Source organism: Chinchilla lanigera, unplaced genomic scaffold (genome assembly GCF_000276665.1).
Source record: "Chinchilla lanigera isolate Chin_1 unplaced genomic scaffold, ChiLan1.0 scaffold00015, whole genome shotgun sequence".
In the NCBI taxonomy this organism is placed as follows: domain Eukaryota; kingdom Metazoa; phylum Chordata; class Mammalia; order Rodentia; family Chinchillidae; genus Chinchilla; species Chinchilla lanigera.
Window position 1 is genome coordinate 9502343 of NW_004955416.1, and position 23144 is coordinate 9525486.

A 23144-nucleotide genomic window follows, 5' to 3' on the forward strand; every position below is an offset into this window, starting at 1 on the left:
AGATAGCTTCAATGATAAATGCTACCAGTGCTGAGCATGGTGGCCCACACCTATAATCCCAGCACTAGGGAAGCTGAGGCAGAAAGACTGCCAAAAGTTCAAGGGCAGTGAGACCCTGTCTAAAACACCAAAAAAAAGCAAGCCAGCCAGCCAGCCAGCCAGCCAGCCAGCCGGGTGTGGTGGCACGTGCCTGCCTGTAATCCCAGCACTCAGGAGGTTGAAGCAGAAGGATCCTGGACAGTTCAAGGCCAGCCTGAACTGCATGATGAGATGACCCTGTCTCAAAAAGACTAAATAAATAAATAAATAAATAAATAAATAAATAAATAAATAAACAAACAAACAAATAAATAAATAAATGTATATTACCAAACATTTAAGGATTATACCAGTTCTCTACACTCTCTTCAAGAAGAAACATAATACTCCTAGCATCTTAAATTCTACAACGCCAGCAGATAACCTTGTTATGGCTTGTGTCTGCATGTCCATCCCCCCAAATCCTCATGCAGTCATGGGACAGGCTTTTAGAATTTATGATTGATTCATGGGTATGAATACTACACCTGCCCTGGGGCGGATAGTTAGCATACAATGTAAGGGAGAGAAAGAGGCTGCTTGCTGCCACTCCTCTCTTTTGCTCCTGCTGCCTTGTTATCTTCCACTGCAAAGAATGGTTGCCCTCTGCCATGTGCCACTCTGCCTTGGAGCCAGTCAAGTATGGAACAACATCTCCACAGACTGTGAGCTAAATAAACCTTTCCTTCCTTAATTTTGGGTGTCAAGTATTTTGTCTCAGCAACAAGAGAAAAATAACCAAGACAAACCTAATATCAAAATCAGGCAAACACACTGCAAGAAAAGAAAGCTACAGGAATACAAGGATGGACTGACACACATAGATCAATCAAAGATAAATCCACATGATTATATCAATGTGTGTGGGAAAAACCTTTGATAAAATCCAATACTACTTCATGATAAAAACCCTATGTAAAATAAGTACAGAACCTTACTTTAAAAAGTGAAAAGCCATGTACAACAAACACAAAGTCAACATCATAGTAAAGAGAGAAAACTGAAAGAACTCCTTCTAAAGTCTGGAATTAGACAAGATATCTACTCTCACCACTCCTGCTCAAATACTCAAAACTTTACCCAAAAGCATCAGGCAAGAAAAATAAATAAAAGGGCTACAAATATGATAGGCAGGTACTCACTTTGAGAACACATATACAAATATAAATACAAAAGAAAGAAGTCAAATTACCCCCATTGCATAATATGATTCTTTACACAGAAGCTCCAAAACATCTCCATCAGAAGCCTTACAGATCTGATAAACCAATTCAGGCAAAATGGAAGGATACAAAATACATATACAAAAACCACTTGTGTTCCTGTACACTAATAATGAACGCAACAAAAAAGAAATCGGGAAAATAATCCCATTCACAATAATAGCTTTAAAAAATTAAAATACCTCACCAGACATGGTGGTGCATGCCTGTAATCTCAGTATTCTGGAAGGCTGAGGCAGGAGGTTCCAAGATCAAGGCCAACTGAAGTTATATACATAGTGAATTCAAGGCCAGCCTGAAATATACAGCAAGACTTTGTCTCCAAAAAAAAAAAAAAAATTAAATACCTAAGAAGCAATCTAGCCAAGGAAGTAAAAGACCTATAAGATGATAATGACAGAACTCTGAAGAGACTGAAAACGATATTATAGAATGGAAAGACAATGTCCTCCTTGGATAGGCAGAATTAGATAAGTGCTGTACCACTAAGCTATATACTCAGCCTTCAACAGAATTAATACTACTAAAATGGCCATATTAACAAGAATGACCTATAGATTCAATACCACCCCTATTAAATTACTAAACACTCTTTATAGAACTAGAAAAAACAATCCTGAATTTTATTTGGTAACAGATAATAACCATAGCAACCCTGAGGAAAAAACAACAATGCTGGATAATATAATTCTACTACGTAGAATTATTATACACTACATTAAGTTACACTATCAAGTCATAATAAAAACAATATGGTACTGAAATTTCTCTAGACCAGTGGAATGGAACAGAAGATAAAAAACAAACTGTTAGCCAGGCATGGTGGTACATGTCTATAATCCCAGCACTTGGGAGGCTGAGCCAGGAGGGTTGCTGTGAGTTCAAGGCCAGCCTGGGCTACACAGTGAGCTGAAGGCCAGCCTGAACTGCATAGTGAGATCCTGTCTCAAAAAGAAAAAAGAAAGAAAAACAACAAAAACCAGTTACTCCTACAATCATGTGATTTTTGACCAAGGGGCCAAAAAACATATGCTGGAGAAAAGACAGTTTCTATATTAAATGGTGCTTGGGAAAATTAGAGAGCTAGATGCAGAAAATTGAAACTACATCCCCATCTCTCATCTTACACTAAAATCAAATCAAAATGGATCAAAGACTTAGATTATTATAAAACCAGAAACACTGCAACTGTTGGAAGATAAAACAAAGGAAACACTTGAAACGATAGGCACAGGGAAAGACTTCCCGAACGGGACTCCAAAAGCATAAGAAATAATATCAAGAATCAACAAATGGGACCACATCAAACTAAAAAGCTTCTGTACAGCAAAGGAAAAATCAACAGTGAGGACACAATCCACCTAGTGGGAGAATATCTTTGCCTAGCTATTCTTCTCATAGAGGATTAAAATACCAACAGCATTCATCACGGAACTAGAGAAAACAATCTGAAAATTTATATGGAAGCAGAAGAGACCCAGAACAACAAAAGCAACCCTGGGCAACATGACCAAAGCAGAAATTATCACAATCCTGGATTTCACGTTGTATTATAAAGCTACAGCAGTGAAAACAGCATGGTACTGGCACAAAAGCAGACATGTGGCTTAATGGAAGTGAAAACAACCCCAGACATATTTAGCCACCTGGTCTTTGACAAAGGACCCAAAAAGATATACTAAAGGAAAGACAGCCCTTTAAGTAAATGGTGATGGAAGCTGGGCATTGGAGGTGCAATTACAGCACTTAGGAAGCCAAGGCAGGAGGATCCCTGTAAATTTGAGGCCAACCTAGGCTACTTAGTGAGTTCATGCCCAGCCTGAACTACATAGTGAGACCTTGTCTGAAAAGCAAAAACAAACCAACATAGTATTAGGAAAATTGGCTATCTACATACAGAAGATTGAATCTAAACCTGTATCTCCCACCATCTACTAAACTAACATCAAAATGGGCCCAAGAGAAACAATCTGCTTGAGGATAAAACAGATTAAACTCTTACAGACACAGCCATAGGCAAGGACTTTCTGAACAGAATCCCAATTGCACAGGAAATAATATAAAGAATCAACAAATGGGATCTTATCAAATTAAAAAGCTTCTGCACAGCAAATGAAACAATCAACAGAGTGAAAAGACCATCTACAGAATGGGAAAAAAATTGCCCCAGCTATTCCTCAGAGGACTAATATCTAGACTATATGAAGAACTCAAAAAAAAATTGGGCCCCACAAAATAAAAGACCTAATTAAAAAATGGGCAATTGAAATGACAAATGGGCAACAAATAAATGAAAACATGTTCAACATCTCTGGCCATTAGAGAAATGCAAATTAAAACAACACTAAGATTGTATCTTATTTCAGAAAGAATTGGCATCATCAAGAAATCAAATAATAATAAATGCTGGGAAGGCTTTGGGGGGAAAGAACCCTTCCACATTGTTGATGGAAATAGAGATTTCTCAAAAAACTAAAAACAAATTCCATCTGACCCAGCTAGTCTCCTTCTACATATCTTCCTAAAAGAGCTAAAGATATATTGCAGGGATACATTCCTATGTTTATAGCAGTGTGATCCTAATAGCTAAAACTTGGAAGAAGTCTATTTATCCATCAGCAGATGAATGGATAAATAAAATATGGTATTTATAAAAATAGGGTATTTGTCTGCCATAAAAAAGGATAAACTTCAGTCATCTGTAAGAAAACGGATGCACCCTGAGACTATAATTTTAAGTGAACTGAATCAGACACACAGCTTAAAATATCACAGTTTCTCTTACACGAAAAACCCAAAGTGTAAATAAAAGAGCAAAATAAAAAGTAGGTGGGCCAGGGATATAGCTCAGTGGCGCAGTGCCTGCCTGGCAAGTGCAAGGTCCTAAGTTTGATTCCTGGTACCATAAACAAACAAACAAACAAACAACAACAAAGAAAGAGGTATTCTCACTTCAACAGCACATATACAAAATGAAAGATAGGTAAGAGGAACAGCAAGATAAAATTTCTGCAAAAGGGAAGGGGAATAAGAGATGGGGTGGGAGTGAGGGAGGGGAAAAGGATAAAAAAATTAAGATGTATTATACATATATAACTTCTCACAATTAATGTAATCATTACTTACTGCAAACATATACTAACAAAAACCAGTATGCTAAGTAAAAAAAAAAAAAAAAATTCAAATGGCCAAATAGTGTATAAAAAAATATTTAACATCTCTGGCCATCAGAAAAATGCAAATTAAAACTATATTAAAAAAAACTATATTGAAAATGTGGTATTTATGCACAAGGGAATACTACTCTGCCATTAAAGAAAGTTATACCTGTTGGAAAAGTCACTGAGTCAATCTGTAGGAAAATAAATGCACCTGAGACCATAATGTTAAATAAAATAAATCAGACACAAACTTAAGTATCACATTGTTTCTCTTATATGAGAAACCCCAAGTATAAATAAAGAACAAAATAAAAGATAGATAAAAAGAAGCAGAGACACAGATCTTTCTCAAGAAGGAAGGGGATCAAGAAATGGGGAGAGAGGAGAAGGAGGGGAAGAAGAGGGAATGAAAAAAGATGTGCACATTATGTGTTGCAAACTTGTTTTTTTAAAAAAAGGAAGAGGACAGATGGAGGGGAGAGAGAAAGAAAAGTGGATATCAAAAAAAAAGAATTAAAATATACTGCAGCCAGGCTTGGTATCACATGTCTGTAATGCTAGGCTGAGGCAGGAGGATCACTGTGAGTTTGAAGCTAGCCTGGACTACACAGCAAGACTCTATCAAAAAAAAAAAAAAAAAAAAAGTATTACATACATGTACCAGCTCCCCATAAGGAGTGTAAACATTATGTACCACAAATGCACTACACTGAGCTTCCATCTCACTACAGTTAGAATTGGTTATCATCAAGGGTACAAAAACCAAAACTGAATGCTAGTTAGGATGGGAGGAGCACTTTCACTCTTTGTGAGAATGTAAACTAGTACAACCATCAGGGGAATCAGCATGGAGACACTTCAAAAGAGTAAACACAGAAACACCATTTGAGTTGGATGTGGTAGCGCACTTGTAATCCCAGCACTTGGGAGGCTAAGGCAGAAGGATGGCCATAAACTACATAGTGAGTTCAAAGGCAGCCTCAATTACAGAGTGAGATCCTGTCTCAAAATAAAACCTAGGGGCTGGGGATATATAGTTCAGTGGTACAGTGCCTGCCCCGTAAGCTCAAAGTCATGAGTTCAATTCCCAGTACAAAAAAAAAAAAAAAACTACATTTGACCTAGTATATCACTCTTGGGTACATTCTCAAAAGAATTATGGATTGCCTGCTATAATGACACATACATACCCATGTTTACAGCACCCTAATTCACAAATCTAATTCTTCCTTCAGGCTGTCTCAAAAAAACAAAAGAAGAAAAGGAAAATAAACAACCTGATTAAAAAATGAGCCAAAGACTTTGACACTTCACCTAAGATATAAAGATGGCAAATAAAGAGTGTGATGGCACAGGCCTGTAATCCTCAGGAAGCTGAGGCAGGAGGATCCTTGCGAGTTCAAGGCCACCCTGGGCTACAAAGTGAGCTCAAGGCCAGCCTGAACTGCATAGCGAGACTCTGTCTCAAAAGACAAAAAAAAAAAATTAGCAAATAAGCATACGAAAAAATGCTCATCATCAGGTCATCAAGGAAATGCTAATTAATACAACATAGGGATGTCATGACATGCCTTAATGAGATGGACAAAACCCAGAACAGTAAAGCAAATAGTGAAGAGGACAGAGAGCGACAGAGACTCTAACTCACTGTAATTGGGATGCAAAATGGTATACACTTTAGAAGACAGTTTGGCAGTTGCTTATAAAACTCAACATACTCTCTCTTTTTTTTTTTTTACCTAATCCAGCAGTGATGGTCCTTTGTATTTAACTAAAGGAGTCGAAAATTTAAATCCACACAAAAACCTACAGGTGGCTGTTTATAGCAGCTTTTACTACAACTGCAACAACTTGAAAGCAGCTAAGACATCCTTCAGCAGATGAATGTATAAACTGGTACATGTATAAACAATGGGATATCATTCAAAGACAAAAAGAAATGAACTATCAAGCTATAAATGTGGAGAAAACTTAAATGCATATATCACTATATGAATAAAGCGCATACTATATGATTACAATTACTGGAGAAGGCAAAACTATGAACACAGTAAAAGGATTAGTAGTAATTGCCAGGGACCAGGAAGTAGAAAGAGATGAACAGAAAAAGCACAAATGATTTTTAGGACAGTGGAGAAATATATATGTGTGTAGTTTACATACTGGTGCTGTAAGATTACTAGTTATCAGATTTAAAGACAAAGGACAGAAGTTTTAACCTCTTCAAATAGCAATAAAAGTAAAATCATACAGTATTCGTTAAAAAGAAAAGCTGGGCATGGTGGCACATGCCTGAAAATCCCAGCACTTGAGAGGCTGGAGGATCATGGAGAGTTCGAGGCCAGCTTGGGCTACAAAGTGAGTTCAAGACTAGCCTGAACTGCATAGTGAGACCCTGTCTCAAAAAGACAAAAATAAATAAATAAATAAATAAATAATAAAAAGAAAACAAAGTGCTGTGTTGAGACATAGCACAAGAGACCATTAAAATGGAGAAGTAATAGATACAAGGTGCAATCAAACAGTATGATGATGTTGTTTGGTGCAATTTGGTTGTGAGTTATGGTTAAGAGAAGGTGTTTTAAAGTGTCCATTAAAAAAAAAAAGGGCCGAGGATATAGCTCAGTGGCATAAATGCCTCCTGGCAAGCGCAAGGTCCTGAGTTCGATTCCTGGTACAAAAAAAAAAAAAGTGTGCATAAATCATGGATCATTATATTGAATATGCACCCTACCACTGCTTCAGATTCCAGCTAGAGATAAAATCTGGGTCTGTGGTTATGGTCCTGAGACCAAGGGGCAGAGTTCTCAATGGAAATAACTCAGTTCTCATCATGTGAATAAAGCACTTCAATCAAATCCAACATCAAGGTGATACTGATTATGTTTCCTACTTTGACGGAATTATTTGACCTAAGTGTTGTACCCAGGAAAACTATGGTAAACTCTAAATACTATAGCAATTTATTATTTAAGAAATGATGTGCACAAAAAATGGCCTGAGAAATGGGCAGTTTCATTCTCCATCACATGTCACTTCTATTTCAGGAAATTACAAAAAAAATTACAACAGGGCAGGTAGCCTGGATGAAATATAAAGGCAATCTTGGTTGCTATTGTTGTTGCTCACTGCTCTGCTGCCTTCTGCCTGTTCAGCAATGCCCATCTGCCACACCACCCTGCCTTAGAGCCAGCCGACTATGGTCTGAAACCTCTGCAAACTGTGAGTCAAAATAAATCTTTCCTCCTCTAACTTTGGGTGTTATGTATTTTGTCACAGGAACAAGTAGCTAAGCCACCTTTTCCTCTATTCTTTTGCAATTATTTATTTTTCTAGTAGTGACAATGTTTCCCTAATCTACTATGCTGTGGAAAAGCTAAGCTTGAACTAAAAATTACTATTAAACTATTATAATTTTATTAGCATCATGCTGTAATCAGGTGAGCCAACTGGGAGAGAAACTTGCATAACTGGAAAGATTAAAGCAAAGGGCAATCATCCTCATTTATTTTTTTGAGGGGTACTGGGAATCAAACTCAGGGCCTCATGCCTCACCCTTGCCAGACAGGTGATGCGCCACTGAGGCTAAACCCCTGGCCCCTTTATTTAGTTTTGATTCAGATAAAACATTTTAATCTTAGTAATATCACATTATATCTTAAACATTATAAAAATGAATACAAACTAGCAGTGCATTCAGGGTTGCACAAGACTGAACTGACATCAGAAAAAAAAATTACTTGACCTGTAGTACAATAAGTCCCAATATATGAAAGGGTTCCATTCCAGGAGAACATTCCTAGGTCAGATTCGTTTGTAAGTTCGACAAAGGCAGTCTTACACACCTTTGCCACTGTCCCCGCCACATCACCACTGCTCTTCCTCTAGCTTCTGACACTGTGCTACTGTTACTCGCACACTGCACAGTAAGCTCACAGCAGCACAACTGTGACAGTGCCCAGCAGACATGTGAGCTGCTTCTGAGATTTGTTCCCAACTATAAATGCTCGTAATGTGAGGTCCGTTCCTGTGAAAATTCACAACTCGAATGTTCCTAAGTTGGGGACTAAATATAAGGACCTGAGCACTAAATAAATGGACTTCAAAAATGACAACAGGACCAGAAAAAGTTAACCTCTGAAACTAAAGTTAATGAGAGCCCATAATGGTAGTATTTTTTTAAGCTCATCCTACAGTACAGTTTGAAAGCAGCTTCCTTAAAGTGATTCAAGAATGTTTAACATCCGAGGACATGAGTGGAAACATCTCAGAGGTATACTGTGCTTGTTTAATGTTTTTTAATGGAGAATTTTACAATAGCAGATTTAGGAGGGAGCACTTTTTGTCTTTTTGAGGCAGGGTTTCACTATGCAATTCAGACTGGCCTTGAACTTACTTTGTAGCCCAGGCTGGCCTCAAACTTGAAGCAATCCTCTTGCCACACCTCCCAAGTGCTGGAATTACAGATGTGCACCACTAAGCCAAGCCCTATTTGTTTTCTTAGTACATGTCTGTAGTACAGAATAGTGATGTTCATCAGGACAACACTTTTTTCTACATCAGCAGCGTGGTTCTACTAACTGATCATCACTCATCCTTACTTACCATGTAAAGGAATTCTCAAAGTCCAATTAATTTGAACAATCACACAGTGATATTATTACTAACCAGTGATGAAATTTTCAAGAAAAAAGTGCTAAGCATATTTATACCTATCAGACACCAGAGTATTCAATAAGTAGAAAATGTAATTGAGGCTCAAGAAGATAAAAATAAATTAGCATGCAAATTATAAATTGCACAAAGAAACTTACCTTGTAATTTTTTTAAAACAGCAACCTCCATTTTCAGAACTTGCTTTGGTTGTTGAGCTGATTCCACCTTCAGTGCAACATTTTCCCTGGTGAGCATGTCCAAGGCATCGTAAATTTCTCCAAAGCCCCCACCCCCAATCTTTCTCAACTGCACAGAAAATAAGAACACACTCAAAATTACTCAAAATTATGAAGATTCTAAATGAGAATCAATTCAGTTCTTACATTTACAAAATAACATAGTTTTACAATCCCTGCTTTTTTTCAATACTGGAGATCAAATCAAGGTATACTTTACCACTAAGCTAACTCTTTAGACCTTTGTTTATTTTTGAGACAGTTTCTTAATAAACTGCTGAGGTGGGACTTAAATTTGCAATCCTCTTGCTGGGATTACAGGCATGAACCACTAAACCTAGCTTATTATCTCCATTTTATAACAAAATATTTCAGGAGCTGGGTATGGTGGCACATACTTGTAATTCTAGCACTTGGGGAGGCTGAGCAGGAGGACTGTCGCAAGTTCAAGGCCAGCCTTAACTATATAGTGAGACCCTGACTCAAAAATAAAAAACAAAACAAAACAAAGTAAAATAAAGTATTTCAACACTGTTAAATTAACTATGTATACGGCAAGAAGAAAACAAATGCCTGGAAATAACATCAAATTTCCCCAAGACTGTCCATAAAAAATGCAATTATTTGAGTTACATACAATTTCAAAATGTGGTCTACAGTTAACATCAGAAATGTTGCGCGCACGCGTGTGCACACACACACACACACACAAAATGCAGTATCTGAAAGAATATGTCACTCAAATCAGATTTGCTGTTTTCTTTTTTTAGTCAGAGTCTCACTGTATAGTTCAGGCTGGCCTTGAAATCATGTAGCCCACTCTGGCTTCAGGCTCACAGCAATACTCCTGTAGCAGCCTCCCAAATGCTGGGATTATAGGCATGCATGTTGTTTTCATTCTAAAACAGCCATTGGCAGACTCTTTAAACAGTGGACTCTTCTGCCAGTTGAAATTATACCTACAATTAAAGTGGTGTACATGGTGGGGAAAGGTAAGCAGCCAGCACCCTGCCCTCTCACCAGGTACTCTTCCTCTGACATAACCATCAGGCTCCCAGAACAGGAAGAGAGCTGTTCTAAACTATTCCAGACCTCACTGCACATCCACACCCTGAAGAAGGACTGAGCTTTCTTAGTCACTTTAAGCACTGTCATCAAACACTTAATATTCTTTCTGATGAAAATGTTAGTTTAACTGGGAGACATCAGGATCTTTGTCCTACTATTATGAACAAGTTCTGAACAGATGGTGACAACAGAACCTGTAGGATTCTAAAAAACTGGTGTAGGTAATACACTCTGAGCAAGATACAGCAAGATACAGCATTTTGTTTTTATTTGTTTGTTTGGTTTTTACTTTGAGACAGAGTCTTGCTGAGTCACTAAATTGCCAGGTTGGGTTCAAATTTAAGATCCTCTTGACTCAGCCTCTCAAAGTATTGGGATTAAAGTGTACATCACCACAGCCTGCAAGAGGGCAGTCTTATTCCATTTCCTGAAACTAGGAGATCTTCGTCTTATTGTATTATCAAACATACAGGATGTGAGGGGCTGGGGATTTAGCTCAGCGGCAAAAGCACCTGCCTGGCAAGCGCAAGGTCGTGAGTTCGGTTTCCGGTACCGGAGAAAAACCAAGAAAAACCAAACATACAGGATGTGATAATATGTAGGAAGTCATCAGCAGAAGCATGAGGTCCTAAATCCTAACCTCCCAAGAGACCCCAGCTCATGTCTTTCTTACTTCTCCCCTGGAATCTCATCAATTACTATATCCAGGATGATTTATCATCTAAAATTTATCTGGGAATTATCTGCTTAATCATTCAATTAATCATTTTTATCAGGCCATACCTCAGATATCATTTATATCATTCTGTTGCTTTTTAACTCAAATTTCTTAACTTTCCATTTTCAATGTCCTATTCCATGAGATAAAGTAAACTTCTTCAAAGACTGGGACACTTGTCCTATTTATGTCCTTATAACATTTGGCAAAATGCCAATTACATAATTATTATTTAACTTTATTTGTTTTGTATGTGTGAGCCATAACTATTCTTTATTTTTGTTTGGTGAGGAACCATAGAATGAATTTGGAATTAATAAGTAAGTTCTGGAACTGTTCAGTTAAATACACAGGTTTTTGTTGGGTCATAATGGGTTCTTAAGATTCTTTTTTTGCTTTCCTGTTCCTAGCTTGCTAGCCCTGGGGATCCAACTGAGCGCTTTACATACACTAGGCAAAAAACTCTGAGCTATATCCCCAGTCCTTCTTATTTTTGAGACAGAATTTCACTGAATTGCCCAAGCTGGCTGTGAATTTGGGACCCTCTCCCTCAGTCTCCCAAGTAGCTGGGACTACAGGTGTGTGTCACCACGCCTGGCAAAATCTCAGAAATAAGATAGGTACAGGGCTATTTGCCTATAGTCCCATCTACTCAGAAGGCTAAAGCAGAAGAATCACTTGAGCTCAGAAATTTGGGGCCGGACTGGACAACACAGTAAAATCTTACCTCAAAACAAAACAGAGCCAGGTATAGCGGTATATGCCTACAAGCCCAGCACTCAGGAAGCTGAGGCAGGAGGATCATGGTGTGTTCGAGGCCAGCCTGAACTACATGGTGAGTTTAAGGCCACTCTGAACTATAGAGTGAGAGATTCTGCCTTTAAAAAAAGAAAAAAAAAAAAAAATACCACATACACAACAAATAACAACAAAAAACAATATTAAAATAATAATACACACTACCAAAGGGGATGTCCTTTTAATTATGGATTGCTGTGAGGTAGCTTATTGTTTTATTTCAAAAAAATACCCTTTCCAAATGGTAGAATAAAACATCTAAGCTGAAGCAAATGATTTTGTTCCATAGTCTATTCCGATGATGCCATCTGAACATTAGAATCATTAATTTTTCTATTAGCCTGGCAAAGACTTAAGACATTTCAGTGCTTCCTAAGCAAAGACATAGAACCAGTTCAGCATTACAGGGGTACACATTAAGAAATAAAGGTGAGGATTGTGGCAGGATGTATTTTCCAAAGATGGCCACCACAGTATCACCATCCTTGTCCTTCAATTGTGAGAATGCCCTTTCTCTTAAAGAAGGAAATGTGACCTTGTCACTCCCCCATCTAGAGGTAGGGTCTACTTTCCCTTCTCATTAAATCTGGGTCAATCTTGTGACTACTTTAATTAACAGAAGAACACACTATGTGAGTTCTGAGAAGAGCACTGAACTAGCCTGGCAGTTTCTGCTTCCCAGCTCTGGAAAGCAAGCTGCAACATAAAAAGTATCACTATCCTGAGAAGTCATAGCCTAGCAGATTCTCTAGGAAATGAGCCGCTAAACTGAGGCACGAGAGAGCAACAAAGAGCCCATGGTTCCAGATGAAGAAGTAAAGAAGCCACTTAGGAGTGGATATGCAACCCAACCAATGCTGCCATGCCACAGAGGTCAAAGACAAATCACCTCGGCTAAGTTATCCCTAATTTCTAGTTCGCAAAATTGTGAACAAAACAAAACAAAATAACTGTTTTAAGTCTCTGTTCTGATATAGCTTGTTACATAACAATAGATAACTAAACCACCACTCTTAATAACTTGTCTATGACTTCTTACTGAAAATGTCATTCTTTCTCCCAATTTGAGGGATAAGTTCCACAAATATATTAACTCTAATTATGAAGACAGGGGTGCCGTGCCAGACAGATCTTCACTTGTCACCTCTGATGTTTCCATAAAGAATAGCCAACCTACACCACAGAACTTAGCAAGATGGGCTCATCAAACTAACATTCGTGTCTGACCTACATAAAATGTTAGCAACTGCTATAATCTTCTTGTACCAATCCATAATCACGACATGGTTTTTTTTGTTTGTTTGTTTTCTGGTACTGGGAATTGAACTCATGACCTTGCACTTGCCAGGCAGGCACTAAGCCGCTGAGCTAAATCTCCAGCCCCACAACATGGTTTTTATATTCAATCAAATTTTCAAAGCCTATTGACTTGATCAGTAAAACACACTATACCATAGAAATAAAATTTTTATTGCCACCCCAAAAGCAGCAATAAAGGAAAGAAAAAATAAAAGGGCTAGGGGTATGTGGAAGAATATGAGGCCCTTGGTTGAATCCCCAGTTGGAAGAATGAATATATAGAAATTTTTTCCATCTATTGGTCAATTAAAGGAACCACTAAAATAGCTTTGTGAAACCTGCTACTGGAATAACACTTTGGCTGGAAAAAAATGAGTAGCAGTAAAAATACTTAAAATATACTCAAAACAAATCAGCTCCTTTAAAAATATTAGTCTTGCCAGGTGTGGTGGAGACTATGTTTGAAAGTAAATAAACATGCTGGGTGTGGTGATACACACCTGTAACCCCAGCACTTGGAAGGCTGAGGCAGGAGGATCACTGCAAATTCCAGGCCCAAATTCTAGGCTACCTAGTGAGTTTAGGGTAGCCTGAATAAACAGGAAGACCCTGCCTCAAAAAAACAAAAAACAAAAACAAAAGCAAACAAACAAAACAGCAGTCTTAGCAAGATGGCCAATTCCAGGTAGGGTGAGGCAGGAGGATTACCCCAAGTTCAAGGCCAACGTGGGCTACATAGTGAATTCAAGACCAACCCAGACTATATACAGTGAGACTCTATCTCAAAAAACAAAACGAAGACTGGGGATATAGCTCAGTGACATAAGTGGCTGTCTGCCAAGCACAAGGTCCTGAGTTCAATTCCTGGTACCAAAAGACAAGACAAAACAAACCAATGCCAGGTCTCGGGCAAGAAAGCCATCAAAAGACTTAGTGCCATATCAAAAAAATTCAGGCAACAATTTCAAGGATATCCCCAAAGTCAAATGAAACATTTGAACAACTATTAGGTAATAACTACACTGCACAAAAACACATGGAATATTTAAATCCAAAAAATTTTAACTATACTAAAAAATTTCATTGGTTACTTTTAGAGGATGCTGGGGAATTAAGAAAAAGAAGCACACATTTATCTTGCTTTCTTAATCAAACTATATCTTCACAAATCAAATAGTTGATTATAGGACATTTTTCTTTGTAGATGTGTTTCAGCCAATAAATGAAAGAAAGATAGAATATCACTAATTTGCAATCTCTAATAAAAGTTAACAGGCCAAGACAATGTTCATCAATACATACATGACAAAAAATATGAACAATAAAACATTATAGGCTGGGCATGGTGATCCAAGCCTGTAATTCCAGCATTCAGAAGACTGAGGCAGGAGGATTGCTGCTGTTAGCTGAAGGCTAGACTGGGCTACAAAGTGAGTTTAAGGCCAGCCTGAACTACATAATGCGACCTTGTCTTAAAAAGACTACATATATATATGCTTCCTATTGAAAGCTCATGATACACTTATTGCGGGGAAGTCCCCATCACAAAAAAAAAAAAAAAAAGCCCGCTGGGCGAGGTAGCGCACACCTGTAATCTCAGCACTCAGGAGGCTGAGGCAGGAGGATCATTTTAGGCCAGCCTGGACTACATAGTGAGTTCAAGGCCAGCCTATAACTAAAAAGTAGACCCTGAGCCTGGCATGGTGGTGCTCGCCTGTAATCCCAGCACTTGGGAGGCTGAGGCAGGAGTTCAATACCAGCCTGGGCTACAAAGTGAGCTCAAGACCAGTTTAAATTGCATAGTGAGACCCTGTCTCAAAACCCCCCCCCCAAAAAAAAATGGACCCTGTCTCAGAACAACCGAAACCAAAACAAACAACAATCAAAAAAACTAACTCAGATCTAATCAAACATTTAGGTATAATTGCCAATTTACATGACATTCATGAGACAGAAAAACCTGTCAACACCTCATGGAAGCAATCAGTAATATCCAAACAATGGAGGAATTCTACAGGCAAATTACCTAGTTTCTTCACTAAGTCACTATAAAAAAAGGGAGGTGGGATGGAGAGAGGAACAGAGGGAGAGAAGAGAGGCGGAGGAATCTAGATTTAAAAGAAATTTAAGTAACTGCAACCAACTGCAGTATACAGATCTTCCTGGACCTAGATTCAAACTGTTAAAAAGGATTATAAAACAATTTGGGAAATATGGAAACTGAAAGGATACTTAGTGATATTAAGAAATTATTCTTTTCAACCAAGTGTTAGCACAGGCCTATAATCCCAGCACTCTGGGAGCGAAGACAGGAGAATCATAAATTCAATTACAGCAAGACCCTGTCCCAAATAAACATAAAAAGGCCTGTGATGTAGCTCACTGTGGAAGGTCCTGGGTTTAATCCCCACTACTAAAAAAAAATAAAATAAAATTACCTTTTCAGGTATAATAATAGTAACATGATTAAGCTTTAAAAAAGAAATCCTTATCATTTAGTGATAAGGACTGAAGTATATAGAGAAGAAAATAAACTAAAAACTGCTACGAAACAAGGAGATATTCACTGTACTTTTAAACACTATTTTTTTATTTGTTCTTTTCATAAATGTTCAATATTAACTTATACTCAACATTAACTTATTTAATATTAACTATTGCAAGTTAGGAAAATATAATATTATATGAATACAAACCCAGAGCTTAATTACAAGAACCGATATGCTTTAGGTAGATAAGCAATGTAGGTACTATTTCCTAATGAACTAGTACAGTACTTTTTATCAGCATACTAAAGATGACTCCCCTCCACTCCCACTCCCACCCCCACCCCACTGTGCACTCACCACTTTCCATCTTTCTTTGACCAAGATTCCAACACTGAGGATGTCTGGCTGCTCTCCTCCCCCACTCATTGCAAAATACTGATGTGGTAGAACAGCTACATAGGCATCCAGCTCCCAAAGGTGGTTTCCATTTAACCTGAAACAAAAAACAGCAGCAGCTTCTCAGGGCTAATTAACACAACATTCTAGCATCAAGAAGCACTACTAATCCTATGTACTCACTAGGTTGCTTCAATGGAAAGAGGGAGGGAACAAATTGACACAAAAGTTGTTCAATGCATATTTTAAAAACCACATTATCTTTCCACTACAGATGTCCAGTGATTACAGAATACTGTTACAGCATGGCTATTACAGTATTTACAAGAACTGAGACTACAGAGCAAGCCAACGACTGTTCATCCAAATAGACAGATGTCAATGGCTGTTTGTCCAGATAGACTACTAGCCTGAGTACAACATGCTGCCAAAAACATGGTACTTAACTTACAGCAGTTTATAGTTAATAGGTTAGAACAGCTTAACATCATCAGAGCTAATTTTGGGAGGTGTGTTTTGAACAGGGTCTGGCTATGTAGTTCAGACTGGCCTTGAATTCAGTATATATCCTAGGCTGGCCTCAAACTCCTGGTGATCTTCCTGTCTCAGCCTCCTAAGTGCTGGGATTACAGCTGTGTGCCTAGCTCTTTTGAGCTAATAATATTTTAATGTTACAAAATGGCCAGGTGTGGGGGCACACAGCTGTAATCGCAGCACTTGGGAGGTTGAAGCAGGAAGATTGCTTCGAGTACAAGGCTAGCCTGGGCTACAAAATGAGTTCAAGGCCAGCCAACCCTACACAGTGAAATCCTGTCTCAAAAAGACAAAAAAGAAAAAAAGGTTACAAAATGCACTTAAAATGCATAGGAGATAAATGTAAACATACAAAAAGGCCACTGATTAAATCCTACTCGATAAAATTATAAGAGAAAAGGAGTAATAGCAAAAAAGAACAGCATGTTTGTAGAATATAAAGAGCAGAAATAGCCTAAAGAAGATAAAAACTGTAACCCAGACCAGAACTGGGAGAGATACAGAGTGATTTTCAGCAAACACTGTTCAGTGGAAAAAAGGAAGATGCATAAAGGGTTTATAGTACACTGCCTTTTGAGTAAAAGGGAAGTGAATGGAGAGTATATGTACATTTTTGCTTATTTTATTAAAAAAACAAAGGAAGGATAAACTGAAAAGAGATGAAAATGATTCTCAATAACAGGAGTAGGCAAACTTTTTCCGGGAAGGTCAGAAAGTAAATACTTTAGGCTTTATACACCATGTATTGTTATAGCTACTCAACTCTGCAACACAAAAGAAGTCATAAATGTTAAGTAAAGAGATGAGTGTGGCTGTGTCCCAACAAACTTTATTTACAGGGGGAAAGTGGTAGTTGCCCAAACATGGTCTGCAAACTGAAGTTTACCAAGATTTACTCAATAGAAAGGGGAGGGGAGATAATGGGGAACTAGGATGTAGGCCACACTTCTATGAATATATCTTACAGTTTTCATTTTTTGAACCATGTAAATGTTTTATATATGACAAGAACAATTTCCTATTTTCCAAAAGCAAAAAACAAAACATGTGACAAATGATCACTGAAACTGGCTTTAAGGACATGGTGGCACATGCCTATAACCCCAACACCCAGCAGGTTGAGGCAGGAGGTGGTTAATGATAATGGGCGGGTGAGACAGATACTACTTAGCCTCCCTGACCAATCTTTACATCATTAAATGATGCGACAGTGAGCAGCACACCACTGACATCCAGAACCAAACTAAAGCTTTGACTCAAGACCGAGTTCTGGCCATTCAGGAATACAGAGATCTGAGTATGACTGCAAAAGCTTTGAAAATTTAACTTATATTAAAAACAAATGACAGGCCAGAGATTTAGCTCAGTGGCGCAGCACCTGCCTGGCAAGTGCAAGGTCCTGAGTTCAATTCCCAGTACCAAAAAAATAAAATAAATAAAAACAAATCACATGGGAGGCTAGTCAGAACTTAAAACATGAACACAATTGGTTAACTAAAACAAAAATATCTGTATTTTCCATAGAATTTAAGTAAGTTTCAAATCTCAAAAAATAATTTTTTAAATGTTGAGCATGCAATCCATTAATTACCAAGTATATAAGAACCAGGAAAACCTCTATTTACATATGAAAGGATAATCAACAGATGCGGGCACCAAGATGACAGATTCAGGACTTAGTGGACAAAGACTTTAAAGTAGCTACTGCAAGCAAAGGCATATACCCTAGAAGTAGACAGACAGATACAAAGGCTCAGTACAGAAACTAAAGATATTGTAGAAATAGTTTACTTCTAGTAAGGCAGCCAGCTAGTGGAAGGGCCATAGATACAGTGGAGTGACCAGTCACACTGACAAAAATTCAGAAGAGACAGTGAACTAGGACTTGAGACAGAATGAACTTCCAGGCCAGGGATGCAGCTCAGTGGCACAAGCACACGCCCTGAGTTCAATTCCCAGGACAGAAAAAAAAAATTTCCTCAGGCAGCACAGAATGCTGCCCACCTCTACGAAACAGTATAGCTACTCCCTACTTAGATCCATAATTTTGAGGCAATCATAATGTGAATTATACAGTGTACTATAGACATTGTGTGGAAGCACTGGGCTAGACAGCCTGAGTTCCAAATGGTCATTTTAAATCCAAAGACCCAACTGTGATAGGTCATCACTAAACAATTAAGCAATTCCTGTACCCTGCTTGCCTGTAAGTAATTCTAAACTGAGCGACCATGTGGCCACCCCATCAGGGACCCCGCCTGGAAACCCAGGAGCTGTTCTCCTCCTTTCCAGTAAAACTTTCCTAATCTCCCTCTCTGGTTTGCAACTTCATTCTATGACATTTACACAACTACAGGCCTGGAACACATGGTATCAGCTATGAAGTAGTAAGCTGAATTTTTTTCTTTTATAGTAGATGAGACTGAACTTAAGACCTCACACATGCTACATGCTCAACCCACTAAACTGAAATTTTAAAAGTGACTACAGTAACTAACAATTTAAAACTTCAATATGCCGGGTGTGGTGGCGCACGCCTGTAATCCCAGCGCTCGGGAGGCTGAGGCAAGAGAATTGTTGTGAGTTCGAGACCAGCTTGGGCTACAAAGTGAGCTCAAGGCCAGCCTGAACTGCATAGCGAGACCCTGTCTCAAAAAGGCAAAAAAATAAATAAATAAATAAAACTTCAATAGAGGAGATCAACAGAAGAATGGAACTGTCAGAGGAAAGAGTAAACTCAAATCTAGAGAAATTATCCAATCTGAAAAGATTTTTATAAATCTTTCCATAGGCCCTAGGGACTGGTAGTACAATATTAAAAACTCTTAACAAATATTTGTGTCATTAAGAGTTGTAGGAAAGAAAAATGTGTAGAGCAGGAAACAAAATTGAAAGATACCTACAACTTCCCAATTTGAGAAAGATAAAACCGACTGAAGAAGCTCAATGGATAGGATAAGCAAAGTAAAACTATAAAACACAAACCTCACTCCTAAGCACATTATGACTAACCTGCTAGAAATTAAACACAGAAACACTTTAAAACTTCCAGATTAAAGTATGACTCCTGTTGCCAGGTATGGTGGTGCACGCCTATAATCCCAGCACTCAGGAGGCTGAGGCAGGAGGATCGTTAGGAGTTCAAGGCAGCCTGGGCTATGAAGAGTTCAAGACCTTGCACAGCAAGACCTTGTCTCAAAAAGACAAAAATAAATAAACAGCCAGGCATGGTGGCACATGCCTGTAATCCCAGTACTCGTGAGGCTGAGGCAGGAGGATCATTGCGAGTTCGAGGCCAGTCTGGGCTACAAAGTGAGCTCAAGGTCGGCCTGAACTGCATAGCGAGACCCTGTCTCAAAAAGACAAAAAAATTTTTAAAAAATCAATCAATCAATATATGAATGAATAAATAAATAAAACTCCTTATTTATAGGGAACAACAACTCAGCTGACTGAGTTGGCAAAAACCACAGCAAGACCAAAAAAAAAAAAGCATGGAGAAAAATGTCCTTCAGGGTCAGCATATTCTCAGATTAAAAAAAAAAATTAAGACTTTCAGTAGACCTGATCTTAATTATCAAAGAAAGTTCTTCAGAGAAAAGGGAACTTACAGGAATAGAATAGCAGGAAAGAAGGAAGAGTAACGGGAATCTAGGTAAACTGCAGCGCACGTTGGTGCATATCTGTACCATAATGGCAGCACTCAGGAGACTGAGGCAGGGGGCTTCCTTGAGTTTAAGGCCAGCCTGAACTAAATAGTGTGACTCTGCTCAAAATATCAGAAAAAGAAATCTAGGTAAATAGACTAATCTCTTCAGTTTTTTAAAATACATCTCATAATTAAAAGGCAAAAAGTAAAGTACTGTCTGAAGGGATTTTCAAAATATATAGATATAAGATAGCTGCAACAAAAAAGATAGAATGGTACGGGGACTTAGATGATTATGGTTAAGTTTCTGAACCCCTCTTGGAGTGGTAATAATTGTAAGTAGGATGTAAAAGTAGATACATTCAGCTGGGGATGTTGTTAGTGGTGGAAAGCTTCTGTTCCTTGCAGGAGGCCCTATGTTTACCATTGGTGCATGCATGCATGAGTGTATGTGTCTGTGTGTGCGTGTATCTCATCTTCTGTGCTGAATTTCTTCAGGGCCTAACCCCTCTTTGACTGCATATTAATTTTTTTTTTTTTTTGAGAGACAGTCTCACTATGCAGTCCAGGCTGGCCTTGAGCTCACTTTGTAGCCCAGAGTTTTTGAAAATCAGAAAGACCCTCTGGCTGTGGACAAAATTATGAAGGATCTAGACCAGTGTTGAGATGGCAAAGTGGGCTTCCAGAGGTTCTTCTCACTAGCTGCACGCCTCATCACTGCATGCAATGATTATTTTGTAGTACACATGAAGCAGAAGGGAAAGAAGTAGGCAGACACGAGCGTTTACTCCCGCCCTGATGAGAGTTCTCCCAGAGGGCCCCTTAAGGAATCTGCCCCTCAGTTTCCCCTTGGATAAAGACTTCATGAGCAGATCAGGACCCTTAGAAAATGTTCAGATAACATCCACCTCTCACTGGACAAAGAGAAAATGGAAAGTTAACTAAATGCTAGATAAGCTTTTGATTTTTATATTCACATCCTCTTGCCCTCAATAAAGTCTTTTTTTTAGTTTCAAAAAAAAAAAAGCTAATGCAACATTTTAAAGAGTCTCAAATTAGTAATTTAAGCTTCTATCTTTAAAAAGTTAGCAAGCCAGGCAAAATGGCACACATCTGTAATCCCAGCAGTTGGGAGGAAGAGGCAGGACTGCCATGTGTTCAAAGCCAATCTAGGCTGCATAGTGAATTCAAAGCCAGCCTGCACTACAAAGTGAGATGTCTCAAAAGAAAACAAAACAAACAAAAAATTAATTAAATAAAAATAAATTTAAAAATAAAATGTTAACAGAATAATAAACTAAGCTTGAAGTAATAAGCAAAAGGAAATAAATGATGAGTAGAAAATACTAAAATTTTTAAAAATAGAGAAAAATCAACAAAAACCAAACTGGTTCTTTTGTAAAGATCAATAAAATTCATAATCTTTTAGGAAAACTGTGAAAAGAAGAAAAAAAGAATATACAAATTACCAGTATTAGGGATGAAATAATTATCATTATTGACTGCATAGGCATCAAAATAATATAAGCAGCACTCTACACACAAAATGAATACCAAAAGACCAAATCCTCCCAACCAAAAACTACCACAGTTCTCCAAAGATGAAAGGGAAGCCTGATGGTAGGCATGAAAGCACAGGTCTGTAAACCCAGCTTCTGAGAGGCTATGGGAGGAGGATCACAAATTTGAGCCCACCCTGGGCAACTTAGTGAGACTCTTAAAAATAAAAAATTAAAATGGGCTTGCAGATGTAGCACAGTGTGAAGGATCTGGGTTCAATCTCTAGCAGGAAAAGGGAAAAGGAGGAGGAGGATGAGGAGGAGGAAGAGGAGAAAAGAAACACAGGGAAGGGGGAATAAATAGCCTTAGTAGTCCAATTAAAGTTGAGTCAGAAGGGACAGAGAAGTTGATATCATAGCTTCCACAAAAAATGCCTAAGCCTATTTTTCCCCCACTGGTAAATTCTACTAAACATTTAAAGAAATGAAATGAATCTTATAAAATCTCTTCCAAAAATGGGAGGAAATACTTTCCAACTCATTTTATGAATACAGCATTAACTTTATCCTGATATCAAAACTACTCAAAAGACACTACCTACAAGTAAACAAAATAAGATTCATGTTCCTCATGAACATAAACATGAAAACCCATCACAAAACATTAGCAAAATGAGCCAGGCATGGTGGCACACACTTGTACTCCCAGCTGAGGCAGGAGGATCATCATGAGTTTGAGGCCAGCCTAGGCTACACAGTGAGTTCAAGGACAGTCTGAAATAAACAGGGAGACCCTGTCTCAAAAAACTAAGAAAAAAAATTAGCAAACCGAATCCAACAAGGTATAAAAAGAATAATATACTACAGCCCTGTACAGTTTATCCTGGGGATGCAGGCTGATTCAATATTCTAAAATCAATTTATATTGGTGGTGCATGTCTGTAAGGCATGGTGGTACATGTCTGTAATCCCAGCACTTGGGAGGCCCTATGTTTACCACTGTTCATCAAGACTTACCATTGTTCAACTAAGACTCTATCTCAAAAAAAAGAAGAAAACTCTTTTCTTAAAAAGTCTTGAAAAAAGAAAACAACATGACATGATTTTTCCCTTGATGCAGAAGCACTGTATTTAGCAAAATTCAATATTCATCCATGACATAAACTCTCAGCAAACTAGGAATGGAAGAAATCTGCTCAATCTAATAATGGGCATTTTTTATTAAAAAAAAAGCTCCCCTGCGGGTGGGGAGCGCCAGCCTTCTGGCTGGCTAGCTTCCTGCCTGCTGGCTCCCTGAGGGTGGGCCCCTAGCCCACGGGGAGCCTCGGGCGGGGAGCGCC

General features: G+C 38.2%; 1 protein-coding gene across 1 annotated transcript in view; it reads right to left on the bottom strand.

Annotated features, from left to right (window-relative positions):
* Nucleotides 1–16219, bottom strand: part of Ttbk2 (tau tubulin kinase 2) — a gene marked incomplete at its 5' end in the record, with an annotated part of 106265 nt that extends 90046 nt beyond the window's left edge. Inside the window, 2 exon segments of the mRNA XM_013512442.1 lie at nucleotides 9277–9424; nucleotides 16084–16219. Coding sequence (XP_013367896.1) covers nucleotides 9277–9424; nucleotides 16084–16152 — 217 coding nt within the window.
* Nucleotides 16220–23144: the final 6925 nt, after the last annotated feature.